Source organism: Scyliorhinus torazame, chromosome 3, assembly GCF_047496885.1.
Source record: "Scyliorhinus torazame isolate Kashiwa2021f chromosome 3, sScyTor2.1, whole genome shotgun sequence".
Classification (NCBI taxonomy): domain Eukaryota; kingdom Metazoa; phylum Chordata; class Chondrichthyes; order Carcharhiniformes; family Scyliorhinidae; genus Scyliorhinus; species Scyliorhinus torazame.
The window spans coordinates 319,335,455-319,362,885 of NC_092709.1; the positions used below are offsets into that span (position 1 = coordinate 319,335,455).

A 27,431-nucleotide genomic window follows, 5' to 3' on the forward strand; every position below is an offset into this window, starting at 1 on the left:
AAAGATTTCCCTAGCTGCAGGATCCCACTCCGTAGAGATCAAAGGGTTCTGCATAGTGACCCTAACGGTGCAAGGAAGGGAGTTTAAAAACTACAGGCTCTACGTCCTTCATAGAATCATAGAATCATAGAAGTTTACAGCATGGAAACAGGCCCTTCGGCCCAACCAGTCCATGCCGCCCAGTTTTTTACCATTAAGCTAGTCCCAGTTGCCCGCACTTGGCCCATAACCCTCTATACCCATCTTACCCATGTAACCATCTAAATGCTTTTTGAAAGACACAATTGTACCCGCCTCTACTACTACCTCTGGCAGCCCATTCCAGACACTCACTACCCTCTGAGTGAAGAAATTGCCCCTCTGGGCCCTTCTGAATCTCTCCCCTCTCACCTTAAACCTATGCCCTCTAGTTTTAGACTCCCCTACCTTTGGGAAAAGATGTTGACTATAACTCTGCGCGCCCACATTACTGGGATTAGATTTCCAGTGAAACCTGCAGAGCCTAACGTTTCAATTCGGCGGCCCAATACCCCCACTCACAATCTGCGGCCTCGCAACCCTCAAAGTTGAACCGCCATCCTTGTTTGCAAACCTCACCCCGGATTGCAAACCCGTCGCCACTAGGAGCAGACGGTACAGCGCCCAGGACCGGACATTTATCCGGTCCGAAGTCCAGCGGTTGCTGAAGGAAGGCATAATCCAGGCCAGCAATAGTCCCTGGAGAGCACAGGTGGTAGTAGTAAAGACCGGGAAGAAGCAAAGGATGGTCATAGACTATAGCCAGACCATCAACAGGTACACACAGCTAGATGCGTACCCTCTCCCCCGCATATCCGACATGGTAAATCGGATTGCCCAATATAAGGTCTTCTCCACCGTGGACGTCAAGTCCGCCTATCACCAGCTCCCCATCCGCCCAAGTGACCGCAAGTACACAGCCTTCGAGGCAGATGGGCGACTATACCACTTCCTAAGGGTCCCATTTGGCGTCACAAACGGGGTCTCGGTCTTCCAACGGGAGATGGACCGAATGGTTGATCAACACGGGTTGCAGGCCACGTTCCCGTATCTCGACAACGTAACCATCTGCGGCCACGATCAGCAGGACCACGACGCCAACCTCCAAAAATTTGTCCAGACCGCAAACGCCTTGAACCTCACATACAACGAGGACAAGTGCGTGTTTAGCACAAACCGGCTGGCCATCCTGGGATACGTAGTGCGCAATGGGATAATAGGCCCCGACCCCGAACGCATGCGCCCCCTTATGGAATTTCCCCTCCCCCACTGCTCCAAAGCCCTGAAACGCTGCCTGGGTTTTTTTTATATTACGCCCAGTGGGTCCCCCAGTATGCAGACAAGGCCCGCCCGCTAATTACAGACCACTACCTTCCCCCTGTCGACAGAGGCTCGCCAGGCCTTCAGCCGCATCAAAGCGGATATCGCAAAGGCCACGATGCGCGCCATCGACGAGTCCCTCCCCTTCCAGATCGAGAGCGACGCCTCCGATGTAGCTCTAGCGGCCACCCTTAACCAAGCGGGCAGACCCGTGGCCTTCTTCTCCCGAACCCTCCATGCCTCAGAAATCCGCCACTCCTCAATGGAAAAGGAAGCCCAAGCCACAGTGGAAGCTGTGCGACATTGGAGGCATTACCTGGCCGGCAGGAGATTCACTCTCCTCACTGACCAACGGTCGGTAGCTTTCATGTTCGAAAATGCACAGCGGGGCAAAATTTAAAATGACAAGATCTTAAGATGGAGGATCGAGCTCTCCACCTTCAACTACGAGATCTTTTACCGTCCCGGAAAGCTGAACGAGCCGTCCGATGCCCTATCCCGCGGCACATGTGCCAACGCACAAATAGACCGTCTCCAAACCCTCCACGAGGACCTCTGCCACCCGGTGGTCACTCGGTTCTACCATTTTATAAAGTCCCGCAACCTCCCCTACTCTGTGGAGGAGGTCCGTACAGTCACCAGGAACTGCCACATCTGCGCTGAGTGCAAACCGCATTTTTTTCAGGCCGGATAGAGTGCACCTGATCAAGGCTTCCCGTCCCTTTGAACGCCTCAGTCTGGATTTCAAAGGGCCCCTCCCCTCCATCGATCGCAACACATACTTCCTGAACGTGGTGGACGAGTACTCCCGTTTCCCTTTCGCCATCCCCTGCCCCGACATGACAGCGGCCACAGTTATTAAAGCCCTTAGCACCATATTCACACTGTTCGGTTGCCCCGCATATATCCATAGCGACAGGGGGTCCTCCTTCATGAGTGACGAGCTGCGCCAGTTCCTGCTCAGCAAGGGCATAGCCTCGAGCAGGACGACCAGCTACAACCCCCGGGGGAACGGGCAAGTAGAGAGGGAGAACGGCACGGTCTGGAAGACCGTCCTACTGGCCCCACGGTCCAGGGATCTCCCAGTTTCACGGTGGCAGGAGGTCCTCCCGGACGCTCTCCACTCCATCCGGTCGCTGCTGTGTACCACCACTAACCAAACGCCTCATGAGCGCCTCCTTGTCTTCCCCAGGAAGTCCTCCTCCGGAACATCGCTGCCGACCTGGCTGGCGGCCCCAGGACCCATCTTGCTCCGGAAACATGTGCGGGCGCACAGGTCGGACCCGTTGGTCGAGAGGGTTCATCTCCTCCACGCGAACCCGCAGTACGCCTACGTGGCGTACCCCGACGGCCGACAGGACACGGTCTCCCTGCGAGACCTGGCGCCCGCCGGCAACACGCACACCCCCCCGACACCGATCACCCCCTCCCTGCCACCGGCGCACCCCGCGACCGCCCCCTTCCCGGGAGGATCGGTCCTCCTCCCATGTCCGACCAGGAGTGAAACAGAAGCAGACACCGAAAAGCTCCCGGAGACGACAACGCGGGAACAAGCACCTGCACCACCACCGGGGCTGAGGCGATAGACAAGGAAGACCAGACCGCCCGCTCGACTCGTGGCATCGGTGTAACTCAAGAATGTTGTTGGACTGTAACGAGAATGTTCTTTTCCTCTTACGAATATTGTAAATAGTTCACAAACCCTGTACATAGCCCAGTGTAGGGCAAAGTGTAGGGCATTGAAAGGACATGCCAAAAAAAAAAAAAAATGTTTTTCCTCCCAGGACCAGCCTTGTAAACCCCTACCACCATGCGAAGCACCACCCCGCCGGGTTCATTTTTAACAAGGGGTGAATGTGGTAGTATGCATTAGGGGTCATGTGGGACTGTGAAGCCGTGATGCTATTGGCTGACAGATCCCGGGTCCTGGTTGGCTGGTGATACCTAGCTCCGCCCTGAAGATGGAGTATAAGAACCCGGGCTTCTCCCCGCAGCTCCAGTCTGTTGCTGAACTGCGGGGAACAAGTCACGCTTAATAAAGCCTCATCGACTTCATCTCTATTCGTCTCTCTCGTAAGTCATTGTGCGCTACACTCCCCTACTCTGTTGAGGAGGTCCGAACAGCCACCAGGAACTGCCAAATCTGCGCAGAGTGTAAACCGCATTTTTTCAGGCCAGATAGAGCGCACCTGATAAAGGCTTCCCGTCCCTTTGAACGCCTCAGTTTGGATTTCAAAGGCCCCCTCCCCTCCACCGACCGCAACGCGTACTTCTTAAATGTGGCGGACGAATACTCCCGTTTCCCCTTCGCCATCCCCTGCCCCGACATGACAGCGGCCGCAGTCATTAAAGCCCTCGGCACCATCTTTACACTGTTCGGTTTCCCCGCGTACATCCACAGCGACATGGGGACCTCCTTCATGAGCGATGAACTGCGTCAGTTCCTGCTCAGCAAGGGCATTGCCTCAAGCAGGACGACCAGTTACAACCCCCGGGGGAACGGTCAGGTAGAGAGGGAGAACGGTACGGTCTGGAAGACCGTCCTACTGGCCCTACGGTCCAGAAATCTCCCAGTTTCACGTTGGCAGGAAGTCCTCCCGGATGCTCTCCACTCCATCTGTTCGCTGCTGTGTACCACCACTAATCAAACGCCTCACGAGTACGTCCTTGTCTTCCCTAGGAAGTCCTCCTCCGGAACGTCGCTGCCGACCTGGCTGGCAGCCCCTGGACCCATCTTGCTCCGAAAGCATGTGTGGACACACAAATTGCACCCGTTGGTCGAGAGGGTTCACCTTCTCCACGCAAACCCACAGTACGCCTACGTGGTCGACAGGACATGGTCTCCCTGCGGGACATGGCACCCGCCGGATCCACACCCCCCCCCCCCAACACCAATTACCGGTGCACCCCACGGCCTCTCCCTTTCCCGGGTGGATCGGTCCTCCTCCCATGCCCGCCCAGGAGTAAGGAAACAGGGTCAAACAGCGCAACGCTCCCAGAGATGACAGTGCCACCATCGGGGCTGAGACGATCAACGAGGACGACCAGGGCACCCGCTCGACTCGTGGAATCCGTGTGACAAAACAAAAATCTGCAAATAATTCTGACAAAACCTGTAAATAGTTAACTGTTGAGATCAATGCATAGTCACTGTACAAAAATAATTCCAAGACCAGCTTTGTAAACCCCTACCACCATGCGACCCACCACCCCGCTGGGTTCCTTTTTAACAAGGGGTGAATGTGGTGGTATGTATTAGGGGTGGTACGGTACTTGTGATGCCGAGAGACTATTGGTAGACAGACACTGGGTCCTGGTTGGATCTGCCGCCTGCTGGCTCCGCCCAGTAAGGCTGAGTATAAGAGCCCGGGTTCTCCCAGCAGCCGCATTCTGCAACTGAGCTGCTGGGGAACAAGTCTTGCTTAATAAAGCCTCGATTGACTTCATCACTTCTTGACTCGTGAGTAATTGATTGTGCCACAGCAAGGTTTAGAGGAGGTGTACGAGGCAAGTTTTTTACACAGAGGGTAGTGGGTGCCTGGAACTCGCTGCCGGAGGAGGTGGCGGAAGCAGGGATGACAGTGACATTTAAGGGACATCTTGACAAATACATGAATAGGTTGGGAATAGAGGGATACGGACCCCGGAAGTGCAGGAGATTTTAGTTTAGACGGCAGCATGGTCGGCACAGGCTTGGAGGGCCGAAGGGCCTGTTCCTGTGCTGTACTTTTCTTTGTTCTTTGTCTTTTACCTTTTATTTCTTTCTTGCCTTTCTTTATATATATGCTCCCCCCATCTTATCCCCCCTCTCCTTACCTTTTCTCCCCTTTGCTTCTCCCTTCCCCACTACAGATGACCCTCTAATTTTAGTTTCTCTTCTGTTGGCCTTTCACATCTTTTAGTCTCTCTGGGGATTGCCATTAGCACTCTTTCCCTTTGCTTTCTGTGGCTATGACTCATCTTTCATTCCCTCATCCCACAGTATTAATATTTCCCACTTTCTCTGTCTTTTAGCTTTGACAAAGGGTCATCTGGACTCGAAACCTAGCTCTTTTCCCTCCCTACAGATGCTGCCAGACCTGCTGGGATTTTCCAGCATTTCCTCTTTTGGTTTCAGATTCCAGCCTCTGCAGTAATTTGCTTTTATTAGAGAGAAGTCGGGAGTTCCTTTTGCATTCCTGGACAATCCTGTCAAGCTCCTCGGGGTGATTTTTTCCGTGCCGACTTCAGCTTTTATGACTGGGGAAAGAACACCCCAGGTGCTCAGCCTCGAAACATTTCTATAAAATATTTAGACGTGGCAAGTCGTAACACTAACAATTTGACCATCAAACATCAAATACAAGAACAAAAACAGGACTATATATATATATATATACAATATTCGGTGTCTGATAAGGAGGCAGGCCTCTCTAATACGAGAAGAGAGACAGGTTCTCCACGTCTGCAGCTTTGTTTCGTCTCTGGCAGTGACTGGACCCAGTTATTGAATGAGACGTGGGCAGCCTTCAGCCTCAAGCTCAGGGTGCCTGGTTAGCATGTGGTGCGCGCGCAGCCTGGCTGAAATTGACACATGAAATTGACACAGTGGCGGGCGAGCTGCGCCTGCGCCGAGCTTCGGCAGGGACTCGCCGCTGGCTGGTTACTTCTGGGTTTCTCCGGATCAGCAGCAAAACAAGCGGAGAGAGGAGAGGGGGAGAGAGAGGAGAGGAACGCTGGGCAAGCGGAGACGCACGGCCGGGGCTCAGCTGGAGACTCAGTGTTGCGGAAGGACGATCGGGGCGAGGTAGAAAGCCACTAATTTTTTTTTAAAGAGGAAACCCTTTTGTTTAAAAGCAAAATCGGTCTCCTGGCAATGGAGGATCGGCAGTCTCATACATCTATGTTCCTTTGTCGGGGAAAATGTCAATACAAGGCTTACGATTCATTAAATGAACACCTCGGGTTAGATGTGCCCTGTGTCTTTTGATACTGTGTGCTAACTGTCAGTGTGCCACCCTGCTCTCTTCCTGCGGTATTGTTTTAATATTACGAAGTGCTTCTTCTCTCTTTGGTGAGGGTCTGCCTGTGTTGTCTCCCAGAGAAACCAAAGTGCTTTTGTTCCACACAGATACACGGCATTGCTTTGTCCACCTTCAGTACGTGGCAAGAGACTGCTCGGTTGCCAGAGACTGCCTCAGCTGCTCTCACTGGTTAACATTGCACGCATTCAGAGATTTAATTTTTAAAAATTGGAATCGCCAACATCACCTATGTCCTGGACCTCCGTGTATTTCGGATCAGTTTTAAGTGCTGTTATTTATCAGCACTTTTGAAAAATCACTATCCCCCAACCCTACACTGGGTCTGTTTGATATCCTGTTTGGAAACAGAATTGTTACTTGCAAACATGATTGGCCTTTTGGTTCTCTCTCTCACAAACACACGGAGCTTCTCACCCCGATTTCATTATTTATTTAAAGTTTCTTTTATCGTTCTTTTGCACCTTCCGGTGCGTTCAGTCGTAAGGGCATTTATTTCCTCTTCAAAGCAATGAACTATTCGTGAGCAGACTTTCATTATCGGAGTTGTGGTCTGTCCACCTGTTTAGGGTGATGGGGGTGGGGGTGTTGTTTTGATGAGAGAGGCCAGGTTGCGCGGGGGGGGGGGGGGGGAGAGAGAGAGAGACTCACATTTCAGTATTTGGGCTAAAGTTCGCAATGTCTTCGCGGTCTCTTAGGATGAACGCGCAGTACAGAAAGATGCCATTCGGACCAACTGCTCCATTCTAGCATTATTCTGCAGCCTTCTCCCGCCCATCTTCATGTAATGATATAGTACTCTTTGCTTTGCTGGATTTAGAGTGACTTTAGGAAATGTGTGACAGATGATGCTCTGTATCAAACACACACACGCAGTGTTGGGGGCAAATAACAGACAAGCTACCCTCGGTCATGTTTCATTGTACTGTTTAAATGTGGCTTTAGTGAGAATACAAATGTGACTTTAGTGAGATAACATTGTATTACTTTGTCACTCAGTCACCATTCTCCATGTACACAGGGTGATTTCCACTGCCGCTCTCTGTGTGTCTGTCTCGAGTCGAGGATTACAGCAGTGCCCCCGACCCAATGATTCCAGATCCACGGAGCTGTCACTGGGAGGCAAATGTCATAAAGACAGATTTTTGTTGTTTAAAGTGGGAGATGGAAAGACATTGGTTCTGGGACAGACCACCCCCCCCCCCCCCCCCGCTGTTTTAGCCTTGAGTCGCGGTGGGTGACATTCAAGTTGCATCCAGTTCCCTTAAAATGGAAGAATTTTCGAAGGAATGTGTGGAGCTTTTGCGCCCTACAATGCCACAATGTCAGGGCCAGACATTGTTTGGGTGCTTTGAGTGACCAGAGTGAGTGAATGTGCCGGGAGAAGGAGAGGGTGACAGGCAGCTGGAGAAGTGCCTAGGATCATGTGATGACACGTCTGCAGCATCTTCAGACATGGGGGTGGGGGGGCTTTGCTTTAAAACACATCCCTCCACACACCCAAACACAGCTTCAGTGCTGGGAGCTCCAAACCTGCTCAGCCTCCTCGCCCACCCGCTTTCGAGGTACGTGGCGCTGTGCAAATATCGCCCTGTGCATTGCTCTTTCTTTTTCAAAGAAGTCCTGGGACCTCTGACAAACTCTTTGGGGCATGTCACAGTATGTCTCACCTTCCCCAGTGTTCCTTTGACCCAGATGGCAGTCGATCACCTTAGCCTCAGGAAGACTGGGCACCTTGATGTCTTATCATCTGGTGTTAGGCCCTAGGGTTACTAGGGTACTGTTTTGCACGTCTTCTTCTTGAGCAGTTGGCAGTGTCTCAGTCATGATCATCAAAGCAAAATACTGCAGATGTTGGAAATCTGAAATAGAAACAGAAAACGCTGGCTAATCTCAGCAGGTCTGGCAGCATCGGAGAGAGAAACATGCAGTTTGAAGGGAGCCGGCGTGGAAACAGTCACTTCCCTTTGTTGTTACCTTGCTGTTGTCTCTTAATTTGGCTCTGTTTAATTACGTTTGCTCAAGAGTCGCCAGGTATCTTTCGATACCGCACAAGGTTCAAAACCGAATTCTGAGCAAAGACTCGATACACCAGTTCGTAAGTTCAAAATCAATGCTCATTTATTTACACAGTCAAATCTACTCATGAGGCTGCTGGGTTGAGCTGTTTACAGGATAGCAACTAGGAGCATCTATCTCGTAGCGTGCGTTGACTTGGAACTTACTTGGTCTGGTGTAGCTTTGGCAGGTCTCTCCTCGCTGAGAACCAAGGCCAAGAGAGCGATTCTCTCTTGGGGAGTCCTTTTTATACCTCAGGAGGCTTCGCGCACTTTTGGGCGGGCCTTGAACTTGGCCCCAATTAATTGGGCCGTTTCCCAATCGTCCTTATCGATTTTCCTCCAGCAGAGGGATGGGTTCCCTGATTGCTGGGCGTGTCCTAGGTGGCCGTTGGTCTGCTTTGTTTTAGTCTCCTCTGGCGCCCGGGTGTCTGTCTTAGCATTGTTTACCTAAATGTTGCCTTTTGTTCCCGGGGATGGCTCATTAGTATGTAGATGGTTCTGCAGTCTCGGTCTTGTCTGAGAGCTACAGCTCTAATCATCAGACAGACCTTGCACCTGCATGCTTTTTTGGTATTGTCCAATTTTCCCTGCATTCTTTGCAAAGTGTCCATTTTGTAATCGGGACATGGCCATCCCAGATGGCTACACCTTGACACCAGGAAACGGCGAAGGCTCATGCCAGGGGCACTCGGCGCAGGACTGACAAGCCATCTCCGCCCCCCCCCCCCCCCAACCGGCATTCCCTGCCGACCCAGGGACCATTGCGGCGAACCACCAGTGGAGGAATTGCGCTCGGCGACAGCCGTGCCCACACTGAAGGCGGCCCAACAGAGGAAATCTGCTGATCCCTGATGCGACTGACCCGATCTGCCGAGTTGCACCTTCCGCAGACCGCTGTCCCATCTACTCCCCTTGAACTTTGTGTCCCTCTTCACAGATGCTGTCAGACCTCCTGAGTTTAACCAGCATTTTCTGTTTTTATTGTGGGCATGATGCTCGTTTGGAGAGATGGGGCAGACACAATGGGCCGAATGGCCTCCTTCTGCACTGTAACAATTCTGTGATTCCAATAGTTTGCAGTGGGACTGTTGGCTTTAAGACTCACTGGACAAGACATTAGTATACAAATATTTTAAATGCATGTATGAGATATATTATTTTAATAGAGGCATTAACCTATTTAAAATAAACAGTTTAGTGTTTGCATTAAGATAGTAAAGTAGTGTCATAGTGATAGGAAAGCATTTGTACTCTTTTATTGCACACGGTCTTTTTCAGGCCACCGTACTATTTTGAGTTCAACCTCAGTCTTCTGTTTGCTTATTCCGGCCCAGTCAGTGTTATTCCTTTTCTGTGTCTACACACTCAGCTGGATTATCAGGATATGGGTGGCATTGGTAAGGCCGACCTTTATTACCCTTGAGAACCAGTCTGTGAAATGAGGGTGATGGGGAAACTTAGAAGCAGTGATCTGGAACAAAATTAATTAACGCTTGGGGGAAAAATATGGGTTAACAATTAAACATCTGTATTCATGGCAATTCGTATTTGACTGACTTGATTCAATTAAGTAACTGATGAGGGTTGTGAGTTTGATGTAAATGTGGACTTTGAAAGACGTTTGGTGAAGTCCCACATAATAGATCTAGAGCCAATTTGAAGCCCGGGAAATAAAGGGACATAGCAGCATAGGTGCAACATTCACTCGGACTGAAGGTGACTGTTTTCCAGGCTGGAGGAATGTATTCAGCAGTATCCCCCAGCGGTTCATATTAGCACAAGTGCTTTACTGATAAATATGATATTTTTATATGGTCTGTATATGTATGTATGGCCTTTGCAATATTAATGAGCTGGACTGAGGTATATGGAGCATAATTTCAGAATTTTCAGATGTAAAATTTGGAAATGTAGTAGACAATGAGGAGCATAGCAGCAGCCTTCAGGAGGACATGGATAGACCGGTGCAGTGAGCAGACCTATGGCTCATAAGAGGGTCATTCAGGAGTTTGGTAACAGCGGGGAAGAAGCTGTTTTTGAACCCATTAGTGCGTGTTCTCAGACTTTTGTATCTCATGCTTGATGGAAGAGGAATGCAGAGAAGTGTGAGGTGATTTAATTTGGTCGGAGGAATGAAGAGAGGCTATACAAGCTAAATGGTACAATTTTAAAATGCTAAATTACCCCTTAGTATTAAAAGATGTGCAGGTTAGGTGGGATTACAGGACTGGGATGCTCTTTCAGAGGGTCGATGCAGACTGGATGGGCCGAATGGCCACCTTCTGCACTGTATGGTTCTTTGTCTTTGCTGGCAGCAGGGCACGTTTGGAGGGCATAGTGTACAAAAAGGAAGTGAAGCTAAACCTTTGTAGAAGATTGGGTTGTACCCAACTGGTGTATCGTGTCCAGTTCTGAGCACTGTGTCATAATCAGGATGTCAAGACCATAGAGAGGATGCAGAAGAGATTTCAGTGGCATCGGGACTGAGGGGCTTAATTTATGAGTGCAATCTGGAGAAGTTGGTGTGTTATTCCCCCGGAGCAGAGAAGTTTAAGAGAATTTTGTTTTTAGAAGTATTCAAAATCATGAAGGATTTTGATAAAGTAAATGAATACAAGCAGTTTCCAGTGGCAGCAATACCTGTAACCCAAGGGAGATGTAGAGAGGACATGAGGAAGAAACTTTTTATGCAAAGAGCAGAGGGTAGTGGGTGTCTGGAATTCGCTGCCCGAGTTGGTGGTGAGGGCAGAGACCCTAAACTCTTTTAAAAGGAATCTAGATCTGCACCTTAAGTGCTGTAAGCTACAGGGCTATGGACCGGGTGCAGGAAGGTGGGATTAGAAAGGGCACCTGGGTGTCTTCGGTCTGGCATGGACAAGATGGGTCGAATGGCCTCCTGTGCTGTAACTTTTCTATGGTTCTCTGGTTTAAGATGAAAAGAACTGGAGGTGGTATGAGAAAAGATTCTTTTGCAAGTTTTTGTGATCTGGAGTGCATTGCCTGAAAACGTGATGAAAGCAAGTTCAATCACATCCTTTAGAAATAGAATTGGATAAGTGCTTGAATCGGAAAACCTTGTCCAGCTGTGAGATAGGAGTTGGACTCACCTGATACCTGCCCCAAGGGGTCAGCATAGACACAGTGGATCAAGGGGCTTTCCTCTTTCGCTGAATGATTCTCTGATTTTATGAAAATACTCCAACAATGTTGTTCGGTAGGCAGTGACGATGAAGGAACCGTGACACAAGTCCAATTGGGAATGATGTGTGACTTTAAGAATTTGGAGGTGATGGCATTCGATTTCACTTGCTGCCTGAGGTGCTGGCAGTGTTGTGGAGGAAGCCTTGATGACTTGATGCAATGCATCCTGTGGATGCTGATCTGTTGAATGAACCTCCGGTGTCCACTGGGAATCACCCCATATTGCGGGCAGTCATGTGGTAGTGCCCACATCCTCCATGCTACCCAAGGAACGTTTTGGAACAACGGATTTTGGGTTTCCACTTCAGCCTCTGAAATCTGTCCCCCTCTGAGACACTGGCCAGGGCTTGGCAGCAGATAGAAATTCCGAGACTCTTCCGTTAATGAACTCCTGGCCTCCGAATAAAGTTTATTTTGCAATGCCTCAGTAAGTTACCTAAATCCCAGCTCCATAGTTTCTCCTGCATCACCGTAATGATATATTCAGGCCCCACACCACAAACATGTTTGACTTCTCTTAGGCAGCATCTGAAGTTTGGATTGAGGGAAAACCAATATAAATAATGAGAGTTTATGAATCTGCCAGTGAGATAGGGCATTAGCAATATAAATACAGGCACTTGGCAAGCATCACAGAGGGAGAGTGACCGATGCCCCATTTGCACTATTCTGTAACCTGAAACATCTGAGCACTTGAGAAAAATTCTATGATTAGCATCCTTGTTAGTAGTGCTGAAGAAAGATTCATGCTGTCAAAGCTTTTCATTTAGCACTCATCAGGACAGACACAAGAATGCCAAATTTCAATGGGAACGACAATTTGAACTGCATAGGATAAGGGATGCTGATTGGTTGGCAAGTGGACTCTGGTCAAGATGCTGCCAGGGAACAGTTATTCCCGCATGCTTTTGTTTGATTGAAAAGGGCACAATGCCTAGATATATCCTACATCATAGAATTTACAGTGCAGAAGGAGGCCATTTGACCCTTCGAGTCTGCACCAGCCCTTGGAAAGAGCACCCTACTTAAGCCCAAGGTTCCACCCCATCCTCGTAACCCAGCAACACCACCTAAACGTTTAGACACTAAGGGGCAATTTAGCATGGCCAATCCACCTAACCTGCACATCTTTGGAAGTGGGGGGAAACCGGAGCACCCAGAGGAAACCCACGCAGACATGGGGAGAAAGTGCAAACTCCACACAGTCACCCGAGGCCAGAATTTAACCTGGAGCTGTGAGGCAGCAGTGCTAATCACTGTGCCACCATGCAGCCCCCTATGTTTGCACAGGACAGGCCCTGTGTATGTAGTTAGAATACGTATCCTTGTTAGTAACTCAAACAAGTGATCACACTTAAATATTTAAAAGAATGTCCCAAAATTAGTGATTGAAGCAACTCTTATGGTCTACGATGTGGTCATTATAATGGTGTAAGTAAAAAGTGGAGTTGAGTTCACTTAAATTATTTCCCTTTGAATCCTCACAGCCATGAGACAGGAGTCAAACTGCCTCCCCTCATTCTGGGCTCAATTCAATTTCAGTCCCAGAAATGGAAAGGCCTCTGAGCTGGGAACTCAGTCGAAACCTCCAGAGAAGCAGGTAACTAAGCCTTTTCTCCAGGATTCACAGCCAGGTTACGGCAGGTGATCGGGGAGAAAATGCATCGAAAATCCTCACACCACACTGTCCAACCGATGATACCGCCAGTTTGTCTGCGTAAGCTTCTCTTGCACCTGATGTCGTTGAGAAAATTGTGAATATTTGTCATTGATGATGAAGGGCTGTTGACCCTGGCTCGAGAGTCTAGACCTAGGAGCCATAGTCTTCAGGTAATGGGTCGACCATTTACGACTGAAATGAGGAGAAGCTTTTTCACTCTGATGATTGTAGATCAGTGATGGGCAACCTAGGCGAGTGAGTGGGCCGCATGAGTGGCCCTTCTCCATCTCAGTCGGCCACAAGTTTGAAATCAGGCTTGTTCCCTAAACATGACCCCATGAATAAGATTAAATATATTTAATACACGCTGAATATTTCATAACGAGTTATAGAAAATGTTTAATTATTTATATATTAATAGAACTACCATCAACTTTGCATTGTAAAAACAAAATAAATATTCACATTTTGGATGGAGAGGGAACACAAGGTTCATTCTCAATGTTGTTGCAATTGGCATGTACCTCACTTCATTTGCCCTTCTGTGTGGATCACCTTAGTCAGATTGGTAGGAAATGGGGGCGGGGGGGGTGTAGGGCAGCACGGTGGCGCAGTGGGTTAGCGCTGAGGTCCCAGGTTCGATCCCGGCTCTGGCTCACTGTCTGTGTGGAGTTTGCACATTCTCCCTGTGTTTGCGTGGGTTCTGCCCCCACAGCCCAAAATTGTGCAAGCTAGGTTGATTGGCCTGCTAAATTGCCCCAGAATTGGAAAAAACGAATTGGGTACTCTAAATTTATTTTTAAAAAAGGAAATGGGGGCCGGTTTCGCTCAGTTGGCTAGATGGCTGGTTTATGATGCAGAGCAAGGCCAGCAGCGCGGATATTCTCAACCTTGCCCTCGCCTGAGGTGTGGTGTGGTGACCCTCAGGTTAAATCACCGCCAGTCAGCTCTCCCCTGCAAAGGGGAAAGCAGCCTATGATCTTCTGGGACTATGGTGACTTTTCTTTTACCGGTCGGAAAAAAATCGAGGAGGACGGAAGTCCCGCATGCATATGAAGCCCCAGCAGGTTGCCCACTGCTGTTGTAGATCTTTGGAATTCACCAGCCTGGAGGATCGTAGATGCTCAACCACCCAGTGTAATCGGGACTGAGATCAATTTGTGTGCAGTAAGCTAATCAAAGGATCTGGGGATAGGATGGCACACTGAAGTTCAGTTAAAAGATCAACCATTGAATGGTAGAGACGGCTCAAGGGGCCGAATGGCCTACTCCTATTTCTTATGTTTTTTGATTGACTGTGATTGCTCTTGACCTTGACTTGTATCATTTCCTTCTAGTTTCAATAGAAGAAGAGCTTGGGCGGTATGCAAAGTTGTGAAATATCTTCAGACAGTGCAGATGATCCTCTCAGTAGTGGCTCTCAGAGAAAGCGACAACCTCGAATAGTTGTCATCGGTGCTGGGCTCGCTGGCCTATCTGCTACAAAAAAACTCCTAGCGAATGGGTTCACAGACATTGTCATTCTAGAAGCATCTGAGCGAATCGGAGGCCGAGTGCAAAGTGTTAAACTTGGTAAGCCTTCTCTTGTCTTTTTTGAAACGCAACATTTGGTGATATGGAGTAAATGGAAAGGTCTCAATGCGGAGCGTTTCACAACAACTTCTATTTTATATAACCGGGAGACAGTGGCGTAGTGTAATCATAGAATTTACAGTGCAGAAGGCCATTTGGCCCATCGAGTCTGCACCGGCTCTTTGAAAAATCACCCTACCCAAGGTCAACACCTCCACCCTATCCCCATAACCCATTAACCCCACCCAACACTAAGGGCAATTTTGGACACTAAGGGCAATTTATCATGGCCAATCCACCTAACCTGCACATCTTTGGACTGTGGGAGGAAACCGGAGCACCCGGAGGAAACCCACGCACACACGGGGAGGATGTGCAGACTCCGCACAGACAGTGACCCAAGCCGGAATCGAACCTGGGACCCTGGAGCTGTTAAGCAATTGTGCTATCCACAATGCTACCGTGCTGCCCCTAAATGTTACTGGATTGGTAATCTCGAGGCCCAGGCCCATGGGTTCAAATCCCACCACGGCAGCCGGTGGAATTGGAATTAATTAGATACATCTGGAATTGAAAAGCTGGTTTCAGGAATGGTGACCATGGGATCATCATAGAGTGTTGCAAAAACCCACTTGCTTCACTAATATCCTTTAGGGATGGAAATCCGGCGTCTATGTGACTCCAGACCCAATGTGGTTGACTCCTAACTGTCCTCTGAAATGACCTCGCCAGCCACTCAATTCAAGGCCAATTAGGGATGGGCGACAAATGCTGACCTTGTCAGTGACACCCACATCCCGTGAGAGACTAAAAAAAGAACAAGGCACCTCACAGGAACATTATCAAACAAAACCTGATATTGCACCACATGGGGAGATGGTAGAGTGGTCAAAGAGTTTGGTTTCGGGGAATAAAAGGAAGAAAGCGAGGGAGGCTTAGGGAGGAAATTCGAAATCCTAGAGTCTAGGCAGCTGAAGGTACAGCGGTGGAGGGATGAAAGTCAGGGATTCACAAGACACCAGAGTTGGAAGACTGGAGAGATCTTGGATGGTTGTAGAGCTGGGGGAAGTTTACTGAGATCGGAAGGAATGAAGCCATGGAGGGATTTGAAAACAAGCATGAGAATCTTTGACTGAGGGTCAATGAGCACAGGAGTAACAGGTGAATGGGACTTTCTTTGTGTTGGGATACAGGCATATGATGCTCCATGCTGTGGTCCGTAACATCCTGATTCCCCAACGTCGCTTATCATTGCCACTTATCATTGGGGAACCCCAATGATGCGCTGGGGACGCCCTCCATGAAGTTCCCATGTAAGGGTCTACCCGGCAATTGTCCAGAAGTGCTAACTTCCCCTGGGCAATTACGCTGGGTTTAGAACCATTCGGCATAAGCGATTTAAATCACTAACGTCAGATGGTTTTACCCTGATAGTTACTCTGAAAGATTTAGAAAGAAAATAAGCTCTAACTCCAGAGTAATTATTTACACAACCAGACCCAGCCTGGAATGGGATACCCTGCATGCACATGAATCCCCAGCGGTTCCGACCCCCCTCCTGACTCGACCTGATCCCTCCCCTCCCCCTGGTCTGCTTCCCTCCTTTCCGCCCCAACTTCTTACATTACCTTGTCCTTGTCCCTTTAAACATCTCCTTTATGGCTAGTGCCATAAAAAGGGGGTGCTCCTTTCTTCCCTGCGTCCCAGTCACTCCTCAGAGTTGCGCTTTGCTGCTCCAATCTCACCCAGCCTGAGTGAGTGAGGTTGAGTGAGTCAGGGGCTTTGGAATTTCAGCGAGGGCAAGTCTGTCGAGAGTGGCAATCCGCTGGAGATTACCGCTCTGCGGAAGTTACGGACCTCCGATGCATTTATAGGTGACACAGTGAAACCGGACAATCCATCCATGGGGTCAGTGATCGGTTCTCACTCTAGGCCCCTGCTGGTTCCCACATCCTCTACTGCTTTCCCTTGGGTGAGCGTTCCACGTTATGAGAACATCTAATGCTGACCGGAAAGGGTTCCTGGAACTGAGCTGAAGTCTTGGGACTTTTCAACAAGTGGTCGCTCTGAGTTCTCCGATTATTGCTGCTTCCTTTGAGAGCACAGTGGTTAGCACAGTTGCTTCACAGCTCCAGGGACCCAGGCTCGATTCCCGGCTTGGGTCACTGTCTGTACGGAGTCTGCACGTTTTCCCCGTGTCAGCGTGGGTTTCCTCCGGGTGCTCCGGTTTCCTCCCACAGTCCAAAGATGTGCAGGTTAGGTGGATTGGACTTGCTAAATTACCCTTAGTGTCCAAAAGGTTTGGGTGCGGTTATTGGGTTATGGGGATAGGGTGGATGTGTGGGCTTGGGTAGGGTGCCCTTTCCAAGGGCCAGTGCAGACTCGATGGGCCGAATGGCCTCTTTCTGCACTGTAAATTCTAAGAGAGAGATAGTGTATGTGAGGATGGGTAGCCAGATTGTCGACGTTATTTAGTGTTCCTCGTAGAGTTATTCTGCTGTTTGCCCACAAGATTAATGCGCATTTCTGCGCACGCTGATGCACAATAGTCAGCTATTGAATCCCAAACTAGTGGCCATCAATATAAGATAGTCACTACGAAATCCAGTCAGGAATTCAGGACATATTTCTTTATCCAGTGAATGGTTTGAATATGGAACTCGCTACCACACGGAATAGTTGCCACATTTATTTCAATTTATTTTTTCATGCGATGTGGGAATCACTGGTTGGGCCTGCATTTATTGTCCATCCCTAATTGCCTTTGAGACGTGCTCTTGGTGACCCCCCTTCTTGAACCGCTGCAGTCCACATGGTGCAGGTACACCCGCTGTGCAGCGAGGAATTAGAAATTCAGTCCAAACCTGAACATTGTCCAGGCTTCGACCTATGAGGCCACAGGTTTTGAAGATACTGGCGAAGGAGGCACAGCAAATAGCTCGAGTGAAAAGGGCTTCCTGAATGCTTTAGAATTTACAGTGCAGAAGGAGGCCATTCAGCCCATCGAGCCTGCAGCGGCTCTTGGAAAGAGCACCCTACCCAAGCCCACACCGCCACCCTATCCCCATAACCCAGTAACCCCACCCAACACTAAGGGCAATTTTGGACACTAAGGGCAATTTATCATGGCCAATCCACCTAACCTGCACATCTTTGGACTGTGGGAGGAAACCGGAGTACCTGGAGGAAACCCACGTACACACTGGGAGAACGTGCAGACTCCGCACAGACAGTGACCCAAGCCGGGAATCGAACCTGGGACCCTGGAGCTGTGAAGCAATTGTGCTCTCCACAATGCTACCGTGCTGCCCTTGTTGGAACTGCAGCCATGAGTCAAGTGGAGAGAATCCCGTCACCCTCCGACTTGTAGATGGTGGACAGACTTTGGGAAGTCAAGAGATGAATTACTCATTTGGTGGCTAGTCCAGTTCAGTTTCTGGTCAATGGTAACCCCCAGGATGTTGATGGTGGGGGTTTCAGTGCTGTTAATGCCATTGAGCTTGAAGGGACATTAGTTGGATTCTTTCTTGTTGGAGATGGTCATTGCCTGGCACTTGTATGGTGTGAATACTACTTGCCACTTATCAACTCAAGTCTGAAAGATGCCCAGATCTTGGATATGGACCGTTTCAGAATCTGAGGAGTTGTCAGTGGTGAGCATTGTGCAATTATCAGCAAACTACCCATTCTGGCCTAATTTTGGAGGGAAGGTAATTGGTGAAGCAGCTGAAGATGACTGAGTTTGGGACACTACCCTGAGGATGCCCCAGGTTGGTGATGATTGACCTCCATCAGCCACAGTAAGAAGGCTTACAACACCAGGCTAAAGTCCAACTGATTTGCTTCAAATCACTAGCTTTCGGAGCACAGCTCCTTCCTCAAGTGAATGAAGAGGTATCATTATTATCATAGAATTTACAGTGCAGAAGGAGGCCATTCGGCCCATCAAGTCTGCACCGGCTCTTGGAAAGAGCACCCTACCCAAGGTCAACACCGCCACCCTATCCCCATAACCCAGTAACCCCACCCAACACTAAGGGCAATTTTGGACACTAAGGGCAATTTATCATGGCCAATCCACCTAACCTGCACATCTTTGGACTGTGGGAGGAAACCGGAGCACCCGGAGGAAACCCACGCACACACGGGGAGGATGTGCAGACTCCGCACAGACAGCGACCCAAGCCGGAATCGAACCTGGGACCCTGGAGCTGTGAAGCAGTTGTGCTATCCACAAGGCTACCGTGCTGCCTTTGATATATATGCCAGAAACATATATATAGACAAAGTCAAAGATGCAAGACAATGCTTTGAATGCGAGCATTAGCAGGTAAGTAAGTCTTTACAGATCCAGAGATAGGGGTACCTCTTCATTCACCTGAGGAAGGAGCAGTGCTCCGAAAGCTAGTGATTTGAAACAAAACTGTTGGACTTTAGCCTGGTGTTGTAAGACTTCTTACTGTGCTCACCCCAGTCCAACGCCTGCATCTCCACATCATGTCCATCAACCACAATCATCTTCGTTTGTGGGACAGCACGGTGGCACAGTGGTCAGCACTGCTGCCTCACAGCTCCAGGGCCCCAGGTTCAATTCCGGCCTCTGATGACTGCCTAGGTGGAGTTTGCACTTTCTCCCCGTGTCTGCGTGGGTCTCCTCCGGGTGCTCCGGTTTCCTCCCACAGTCCAAAGATGTGCAGGTTAGGTGGATTTGCCATTCTAAATTGCCCCTTAGTTTCCAAAAGGTTAGGTGAGGTTACTGGGTTACGGGGATAGGATGGAGGCGTAGGATGCTCTTTCCAATGGCCGGTGCAGACCCGATGGGCCGAATGGCCTCCTTCTACACTGTAAATTCTATGATCTACCTATGACTCCGGTCAGTGGAGAGCTTTCATCCCTTATTCCTACTGAGTTCAATTTTATTTAGACTCCTTGTTGCCACTCAGTCAAATGCTGCCTTTGATGTCAAGGACAGTTAATATCACCTCACCTCTGGAATTCAGCTCTTTTCTCCAAGACTGTGGAACGACGTGATTCGGGCAGAACCCAAACTGAGCATTGGTGAGCAGGTTGTTGCTGAGTAAGTACTGCGTCGTGGAGGGCACCTCCTATCATTTTGCTGATGATAGAGGGTAGATTAATTGTATGGTAACTGGCTGGGTTGGATTTATCCTGCCTTTTGTGTACTGGACATACTTGGGCAATTTTCCACATTGCCGGGTAGATGCCAGTGTTGTAGCTGTACTGGAACAGCTTGGCTAGAGGCGTCGCAAGTTCTGGAGCACAAGTCTTCAGTACTATTGCCGGAATATTGTCAGGCCATTTGCAGGACCCAGTGCTTTCAGCTGTTTCTTGATTTCACGTCGAGTGAATCAAATTGGCTGAAGACTGACACCTCCGGAGGAAGCAGAGACCCATTTGGTATTTCTGGCTGAAGATGGTTGCAGATGCATCAGCCTCATCTTTTGCACTCCTGCATCTATAACAGCACTGTGTGCATACCTACTGTACAGTACCTGAGCTGCTTTGTTGATGATCACTACCATCCCCTCAAAGGCAATTAGCGATGGGCAACAAATGGGCAGCAATGCTCACATCCCAAGAAAATTTTAATTAAAACCTTACAAACCTACTAAGTTGCTCACAAAGACACAAACAAAGATGTTTATTTTAAATATGACCAGTGTATAAATCATCAAATTATTACAACACAGAAGGGGGCCGTTTGTTACCCCTCCTCCCGTGGTGAGAGAAATGCACCTCGTGCCATTCCCTTGCCATTTGAGTGCGGCCCTGCACATTGTTCCTTTCCAGATAATGATTCAATTCTATTTTGAATGCCTCGATTGACCCTGCCTCCTCCACCACACACTCGGCCAGTGCATTCCAGATCCTGACCACTCGCTGCGTGAAAACGCTTGACCTCATGTCGCTGACTGCATCTTTTGCCAATAGCCTGAAAAGAGTTGTTCTGTACGATTTGAGATAATATATATATGTATACATTATATATACATAACACCTTCTTTGCTCAGGCTGTGCTACATTTGACGTTGGGGCCACTTGGATTCACGGTGCTCATGGGAACCCGATTTATCAGCTAGCAGAAGACCATGGTCTCCTTGAAGAAACTACAGATGGGGAACGGAGCACTGGCCGCATCAGTCTCTACTCCAAGAATGGGGTGGCACACTACTGCACCAGCAGTGGTCAGAGAATACGGAAGGATATCATTGAGGAATTCAGCGATGTATACAACGAGGTGGGCAATCTTTTATTAATATTCAGTGCACATTATTTCTTCCAGAATTGGAACGGTGTGGGGCGGGGGGGGGGGTTACCATTTAGACTTGGATCAACGTTTCGAAACACTTTAGCTACCATACTTTACGGGTGATTCTGCAGTACCGCTCTCTCAGCGACGAACAATACCCGCAGGGAGTGTAACACCTCCGCTCATTTCACAAGCATGTCCCCTGAGCTTCCTGTCACGTGTCATTTTAATTTCCCTCCCCTGCTCGCACTCTGACCTTTCTACTCATGACCTCCAGTGTTCCAAATAAACTCCTCCAAGGAGGAGCACCTCATCTCTTGACTCTCTACTCTGCAGCCTTCTGTACCCAATATTGAATTCAATCATTTTAGACCACAACCTCTGCCTCCATCTTATTCTATGTGTGATGCACGATCAATGACCACTAAAACAAGGTTGTAGTCCAACTGAAGGCTTTAATTAGCTAGGTGTTTCCTCCAGCAGCTCAGGTACAGAATGAGGGCTGCTGGGGCGGCACGGGTTCTTATACTCCGCCTAGCAGGGTGGAGCTATTATGCACCCTAGCCAATAGCAAGCATACAGGTTCTACCAATGGTACTTCAGCCTCTCAGGTACAGTAATACCTATAATACCACATTGTGTTTCTTTTGTTTTGTTTTTGCTGGCTTATCTATTTTCTTTACCCTTCATGTTGCAATCGTGCAGCTGCTTTGAAGCCATTCACGCCTCAGACACAACCTTTTGTTTCTTTACCCTCCCCATTAGCACTCTCTTTGGCTCGTGTGTCCTGAAGTGTTAATTAATCTCTCCTACCCTCCACCCGATCACAGACTTTCCTCGTTGTCCTTCCTGCCCTCTTTCACAGGTTTTAAAAAACTCTTTATATTTCTACCCGCCTTCCGTTCACATGAAAGGTCATTGACCTGAAATGTTCCCTCCACTGACTTGCTGAATATTTGCAGCACATTTCCCTTTTATTACCATTTGTAGGCCCTTTAGTGTTGCACAAGGTGATGCTTTTGTTCAACAGGTTACTGACGGAAACGTGCACAGGGTTTTAATGTTTCCGAACTCTTTTTGATAGGTCTACAACCTGACTCAGGAATTCTTCCAGCGAGGAAGACCAGTTGGTGCAGAAAGCCAAAACAGCGTTGGCGTTTTCACAAGGAATGTGGTGCGGAAGCGCCTCAAGTCTGATCCTGAAGACTCAGGTGTCACCAAGAAGCTGAAGCTGGCAATGCTTCAGCAGTTCTTGAAGGTATGGGCTTTGTTGAAATGGACTCAGGGAACCATACAACAGGGAGGGAGGCTGTTCAGCTCATTGGGCCTATTCCCACACTTTGAAAGAGTCCCGTCCCGTTTCCCGACTCCTGCTGCTCGTTCTTATGTTTCACTGCATTTTTCCCACTGACCTGCCAATTTTCCTTTTTTTTAAAAGAATCTTTATTGTCACAAGTAGTCTTACATTAACACTGCAATGAAGTCTCTGTGAAAAGCCCCTTGTCGTCACACTGTTCGGGTTCACAGAGGGAGAATTCAGAATATCCAATTCACCTAACAGCACGTCTTTCGGGACTTGTGGGAGGAAACCGGAGCACCCGGAGGAAACCCACGCAGACACGGGGAGAACGTGCAGACTCTGCACAGACAGTGACCCAAGCTGGGAATTGAACCTGGGACCCTGGCGCTGTGAAGCAAGAGTGCTAACCACTGTGCTACCGTGCTGCCCTTTCTAAGTTGAGATCCAATCTCCTTTTGAAACGTCTCAGCTGAATCTGCATCTACCACCCTTTCTGGCAACGCAGGTCATAACAACTAACAGCATCCAAAAAAATCTCTTCCTCTGTCTCCTGGCTTTTGTTTTCTCAGTGACTTTAAATGTAAATTCGCTGGTCACCGACCCTCTTGTCGGTTTTATAAAAACCCAGCTCTTTCTTGTCTAATCTTTCAAAACCCCTATGATTTTAAACACTTCTATTAAATCTCCCCTTAACTATCTCTGCCCAAAGGGGAACGATGTTGGCCCGTCAGGTCTAATCTAATACACTTCAAGGAGGATCTTGGCGAGAAAAATCAACCAATCCACTTTGCATCGTGGGAGGCTGACCTTTGAACTGTGGAAATGGGCCGGCAAAGATTCTTTCTAGGAAAGTTGCTTTGGCTGCATTTCAATCCCAACTGTGAAAACAAATTGGCTTTTCCCCAAATCAAGGCAATGAATTATCTAAAGATCGAGACAGGTGAAAGATGGAAAGATATTTTTAAGGCACATGCAACATTTTAATACACAACAGGAACGGAAACGCATTTCACTATATTCTGTGTTCGTTCGACAAGCTCAAGTCTTGTGTAACAGATTATGTGTATGCAAACTCCTTACCTATCCTCCAGGGAATGTACTTCACAAAACGCTTTATCATCTTAGATTCTACCATCTGCCTTAGGATAAACTTGGAAACAAATTCTTCACAGTGTTTTGTCAAAGTCTCCAGCTGTTTCTGTTTATGCTGGCAGCTGTTCAAGAGAGGTTTTTACATCACAGGTAGCAAGCCAGCAGCAGATCCTCTCATCTTCCCTTAGTAACCAAATTGTGTGGTCTAACCAGTCTATCCTCCACAAAGGCTGTAGACCTAATCCTTCCTGTTTCCATAACCCTTTATCTCACTTCTCGTCAAACACTTCTCTAACTTGATAGTAAATGTAAATCTATAACCCCTGCTTTAATCACTAACTTTGCTAATGCAGTATGTAACCCCTGTGTTACAGAAATAAATCTCCTGCAGTCTGTTACAACTCTATTGCATGTAATGGGGCGGCACGGTGGTTAGCACTGCTGCCTCACAGCACCAGGGACCCAGGTTCAATTTCAGCTTTGGGCGAATGTGTGGAGCTTGCACGTTCTCGCCGTTTGTGCGTGGATTTCCCCTAGGTGCTCTGGTTTCCTCCCACAGTCCAAAGATGTGCAGCTGAGGTAGGGTTACAGGGATAGAATCATTGAATTTACAGTGCAGAAGGAGGCCATTCGGCCCATCGAGTCTGCACCGGCCCTTCCAAAGAGCACCCTACTGAAGCCCACGTATCTACCCTATCCCCGTAACCCAGTAACCCCCACTTAACATTTTTTTGGACACTAAGGGCAATTTAGCATGGCCAACCCACCTAACCCGCACATCTTTGGACTGCGGGAGGAAACCGGAGCACCCGGATGAAACACACACAGACACGGGGAGAACGTGCAGACTCCGCACAGACAGTGACCCAGCCGGGAATCGAACCTGGGACCCTGGAGCTGTGAAGGAACTGTGCTAACCACTATGCTACCGTACTGCCCGTCAGCAGGGCGGGGGAGTGGGCCTAGATAGGGTGTTCTTTGGTGGGTCAGTGCAGACCCAATGGACCAAATGGCTGCCTTCTGCACTGCATGCATTCTGTGGTTCTAATCTTATATCAATATCCCCTTTTACTGATCACTCAACCAAAAGCTAAGTCAAAGAAGTAGGTTTTAAGGGGGGAAAAGAGAGTGACTGAGTTGGCGAGAGATTTAACAAGGGAATTTCTGGAGCTTAAGGCCTTGCCAGCTGAAGACACGTCCACCAAATGGTGGAACAGTTAAAATCAGGCAAACTCAGGAGGCCAGAATTCGAGGAGAGTTGTAGGTTGTGAAGAGGTTAAGAGATGGGGAGAAGGCGGCGGGTGCCAGGCCGTGGAGGGATTTCGAAACACAGGGACCGGGATTCTCCATTCCAGAGTCAATGTGCTCCTGCCAGCGGAGAATTGGGACAATGTCCCCCTGTCGCTGGGACGTCACTGAGGTGGTATTCTCCTAGCTTGACTGTGCAAAAATATACATAACAGTGAACGTGCTGGTTTTCCTGCACTCAACAGTGTCTGGCCGCCATTTTGGACGGATGCCCAATCCCAAAATCCAGAGACAAGCCACCCTTCCCACCCCCCCACTATGAAAATGTCAACCCACCCCCTCCCCTGACAAGGGGAGCACCCGCAATGCCTCATCAAGGAGAGGTATCCTCACCTCCCACCACGGGAATAACGGGTCACCCCCCCCCCCCACACCACGCACGCATTGAGGGTGATCCAACCACCCCCCCACCCCTAACTGACCCCCCTTCCCAGCCACCACTTCCCCCTTTAGTTCTCATGCCTGACACCAGAACACTGACATCCTGGCAGTGACACCCTAGCCTGGCATGCTGGACCCCAGTGGGGTCAAGGGGGAGAGCCCATAGCTCAAATGCCCCTCTGTTGTTGCCAGGCTGCAGAGGGAGGATTCCCCAAGGGTCCTGAGGCTCAGTGTGCTCAGACTGTGGGTAAGGAGTTGGGCAGGATTTTCCACCATCTCCCACCCCCACGGTGTGTTTCGCAGTGGTGGGTGTGGCCTGCCCTTGACCTTTGACGGGATCTTCCGCCAGTGACAACAGGTTTTCCCGCTGTTCGCAATTTTTGCCGCTGGGTAATCTGTAGTAGGGAGATCCCACTGGTGGGAATGGCCGATGTGTTAAAGGGAGGGGTATAGGTAAAAATTATGAAAAAGTCTATTGATTACTTTATCGTAGGGGGAGCTGAGTGTTCTTGGGTTATGTTTGGGGATTCGAGGAGTACTGATCCATAACACTCACGCTGGAGACTGAATAGGTGGAGGTGGGTGGGGGAGGGGGGGGGGTGGAAGGGGGGAGATCCACAACAGAGAGAATTTAAAGTCAGTGACAGGAGTAAGCTGGATGGCCCTTCCACTCTGCACTTTCTCATGTTGGTTTGAATCATAGCGATCTGACTCTGTGCAGACTGTACGCCTGGGTTGGAGTGGGCAGGACTTTGTCCTTTTTTAATTTAATTGTTTCCCATTACTGTTGGCAGGTTGAAAGCTGTGAGAGCAGTTGCCACAGCATGGACGAAGTATCCCTTAGTGAGTTTGGCGAGTGGACAGAAATCCCTGGAGCCCACCACGTCATCCCGAGCGGCTTCATTAACATAGTGGAGATCCTGGCGCGCGATATTCCGAAATCGGTGATCCAGCTGAACAAGGCGGTCAAGTACATTCACTGGAACCACTCGGTCAGCAAGCAAATCCACTTGGTCAGCAGCTCATTCCCGACCCACAACCTGGACAGCCAGGAGGAGGAAGGCTACCAGGTATACCTGGAGTGCGAGGATTGTGAGCTGATCCCGGCTGATCACGTGATTGTGACCATGTCCCTCGGCGTGCTGAAGAAGTACCACGAGACCATGTTTCACCCCCGTCTGCCCGAAGAAAAGGTCTCGGCCATCCAGATGTTGGGCATAAGCACAACGGATAAGATCTTCCTGGAGTTTGAGGAGCCCTTCTGGAGCCCTGAGTGTAACAGCATCCAGTTTGTGTGGGAGGACGACGCGGAGAATGAGAGCCTCGCCTACGCGGAGGACCTGTGGTACAAAAAGATCTGCAGTTTTGATGTGCTATACCCGCCCGAGCGGTATGGGCACGTGCTGAGCGGTTGGATCTGCGGAGAGGAAGCCATCATCATGGAGCGATATGACGATGAGACGGTGGCGGAAACCTGCACAGAACTACTGCGAAAATTTACAGGTTACTAATGTTCTTTTCCAACCTATTCATGCTGCCTCTGATGAGAGTTGTTGCTTAGGATCCTCGTGTAGAATCGCACTGTATAAGCTGCTTCCTCTACACATCACTCTGTACAGGGATTGGATGTGACCGGAATATAATTTTTTTCTAAACTCATGTGTACCTTACTGAATCATGTCCAGTTCTAAGGTGAAATTGGGCAAAGACATCTCTCACTGGAATAAAAGGGACTCTCCGAGTTCAGGCAATGACATGATCGAGAGACCCAATGACCTGCTCTTGTTCCTGAATTCCAGAGTGTGTTAGCTGCTCTTGGAACATGGTTTATCAATGTGACCCAACAGGCTTGGCAAATGGTTTCTTCATCGGAGCAGAACCTCAAGGAAAACAGGCATTCTGCATGACATCAATCATTGCCCCTGCGGACAGGAACTTCAGCACCGGAAATATCTCTGATTTCTCCCCAAATACCATCTTGTCAAATACCTTCTCTAATTGGTTCGCCACTAATGGCATGCTTGCGTTTATAAAAGAAATTACCGTTTATGTAGTTGAAAGTGTTTTGCAGAGGAAAGACGATGCCACGGAATAGGAGACAGGGTTAAAATGAGCTTCTCCCATCTATTCTTTTATTGGGGTAACTTATCTTACACCATTGAACCTCCAATGGACATTGTAAGCCTGTCAGCCTCTGAACTATAAACACGGCTCGTCATCCCGAGCA

At 49.0% G+C, this 27,431-nt stretch overlaps 1 protein-coding gene across 1 annotated transcript in view; it reads left to right on the plus strand.

Moving 5' to 3' along the window:
- The first annotated feature begins 5,946 nt into the window (after positions 1 to 5,946).
- smox (spermine oxidase) overlaps positions 5,947 to 27,431 on the plus strand; it is a 32,562-nt gene continuing 11,077 nt past the window's right edge. The window contains exons 1-5 of the mRNA XM_072497633.1: positions 5,947 to 6,124; positions 14,618 to 14,852; positions 20,885 to 21,111; positions 22,208 to 22,381; positions 25,999 to 26,707. Of these exons, the coding sequence (XP_072353734.1) occupies positions 14,645 to 14,852; positions 20,885 to 21,111; positions 22,208 to 22,381; positions 25,999 to 26,707 (1,318 nt within the window). The 5' untranslated portion in view covers positions 5,947 to 6,124; positions 14,618 to 14,644. The remainder of the gene's footprint in view (positions 6,125 to 14,617; positions 14,853 to 20,884; positions 21,112 to 22,207; positions 22,382 to 25,998; positions 26,708 to 27,431) is intronic.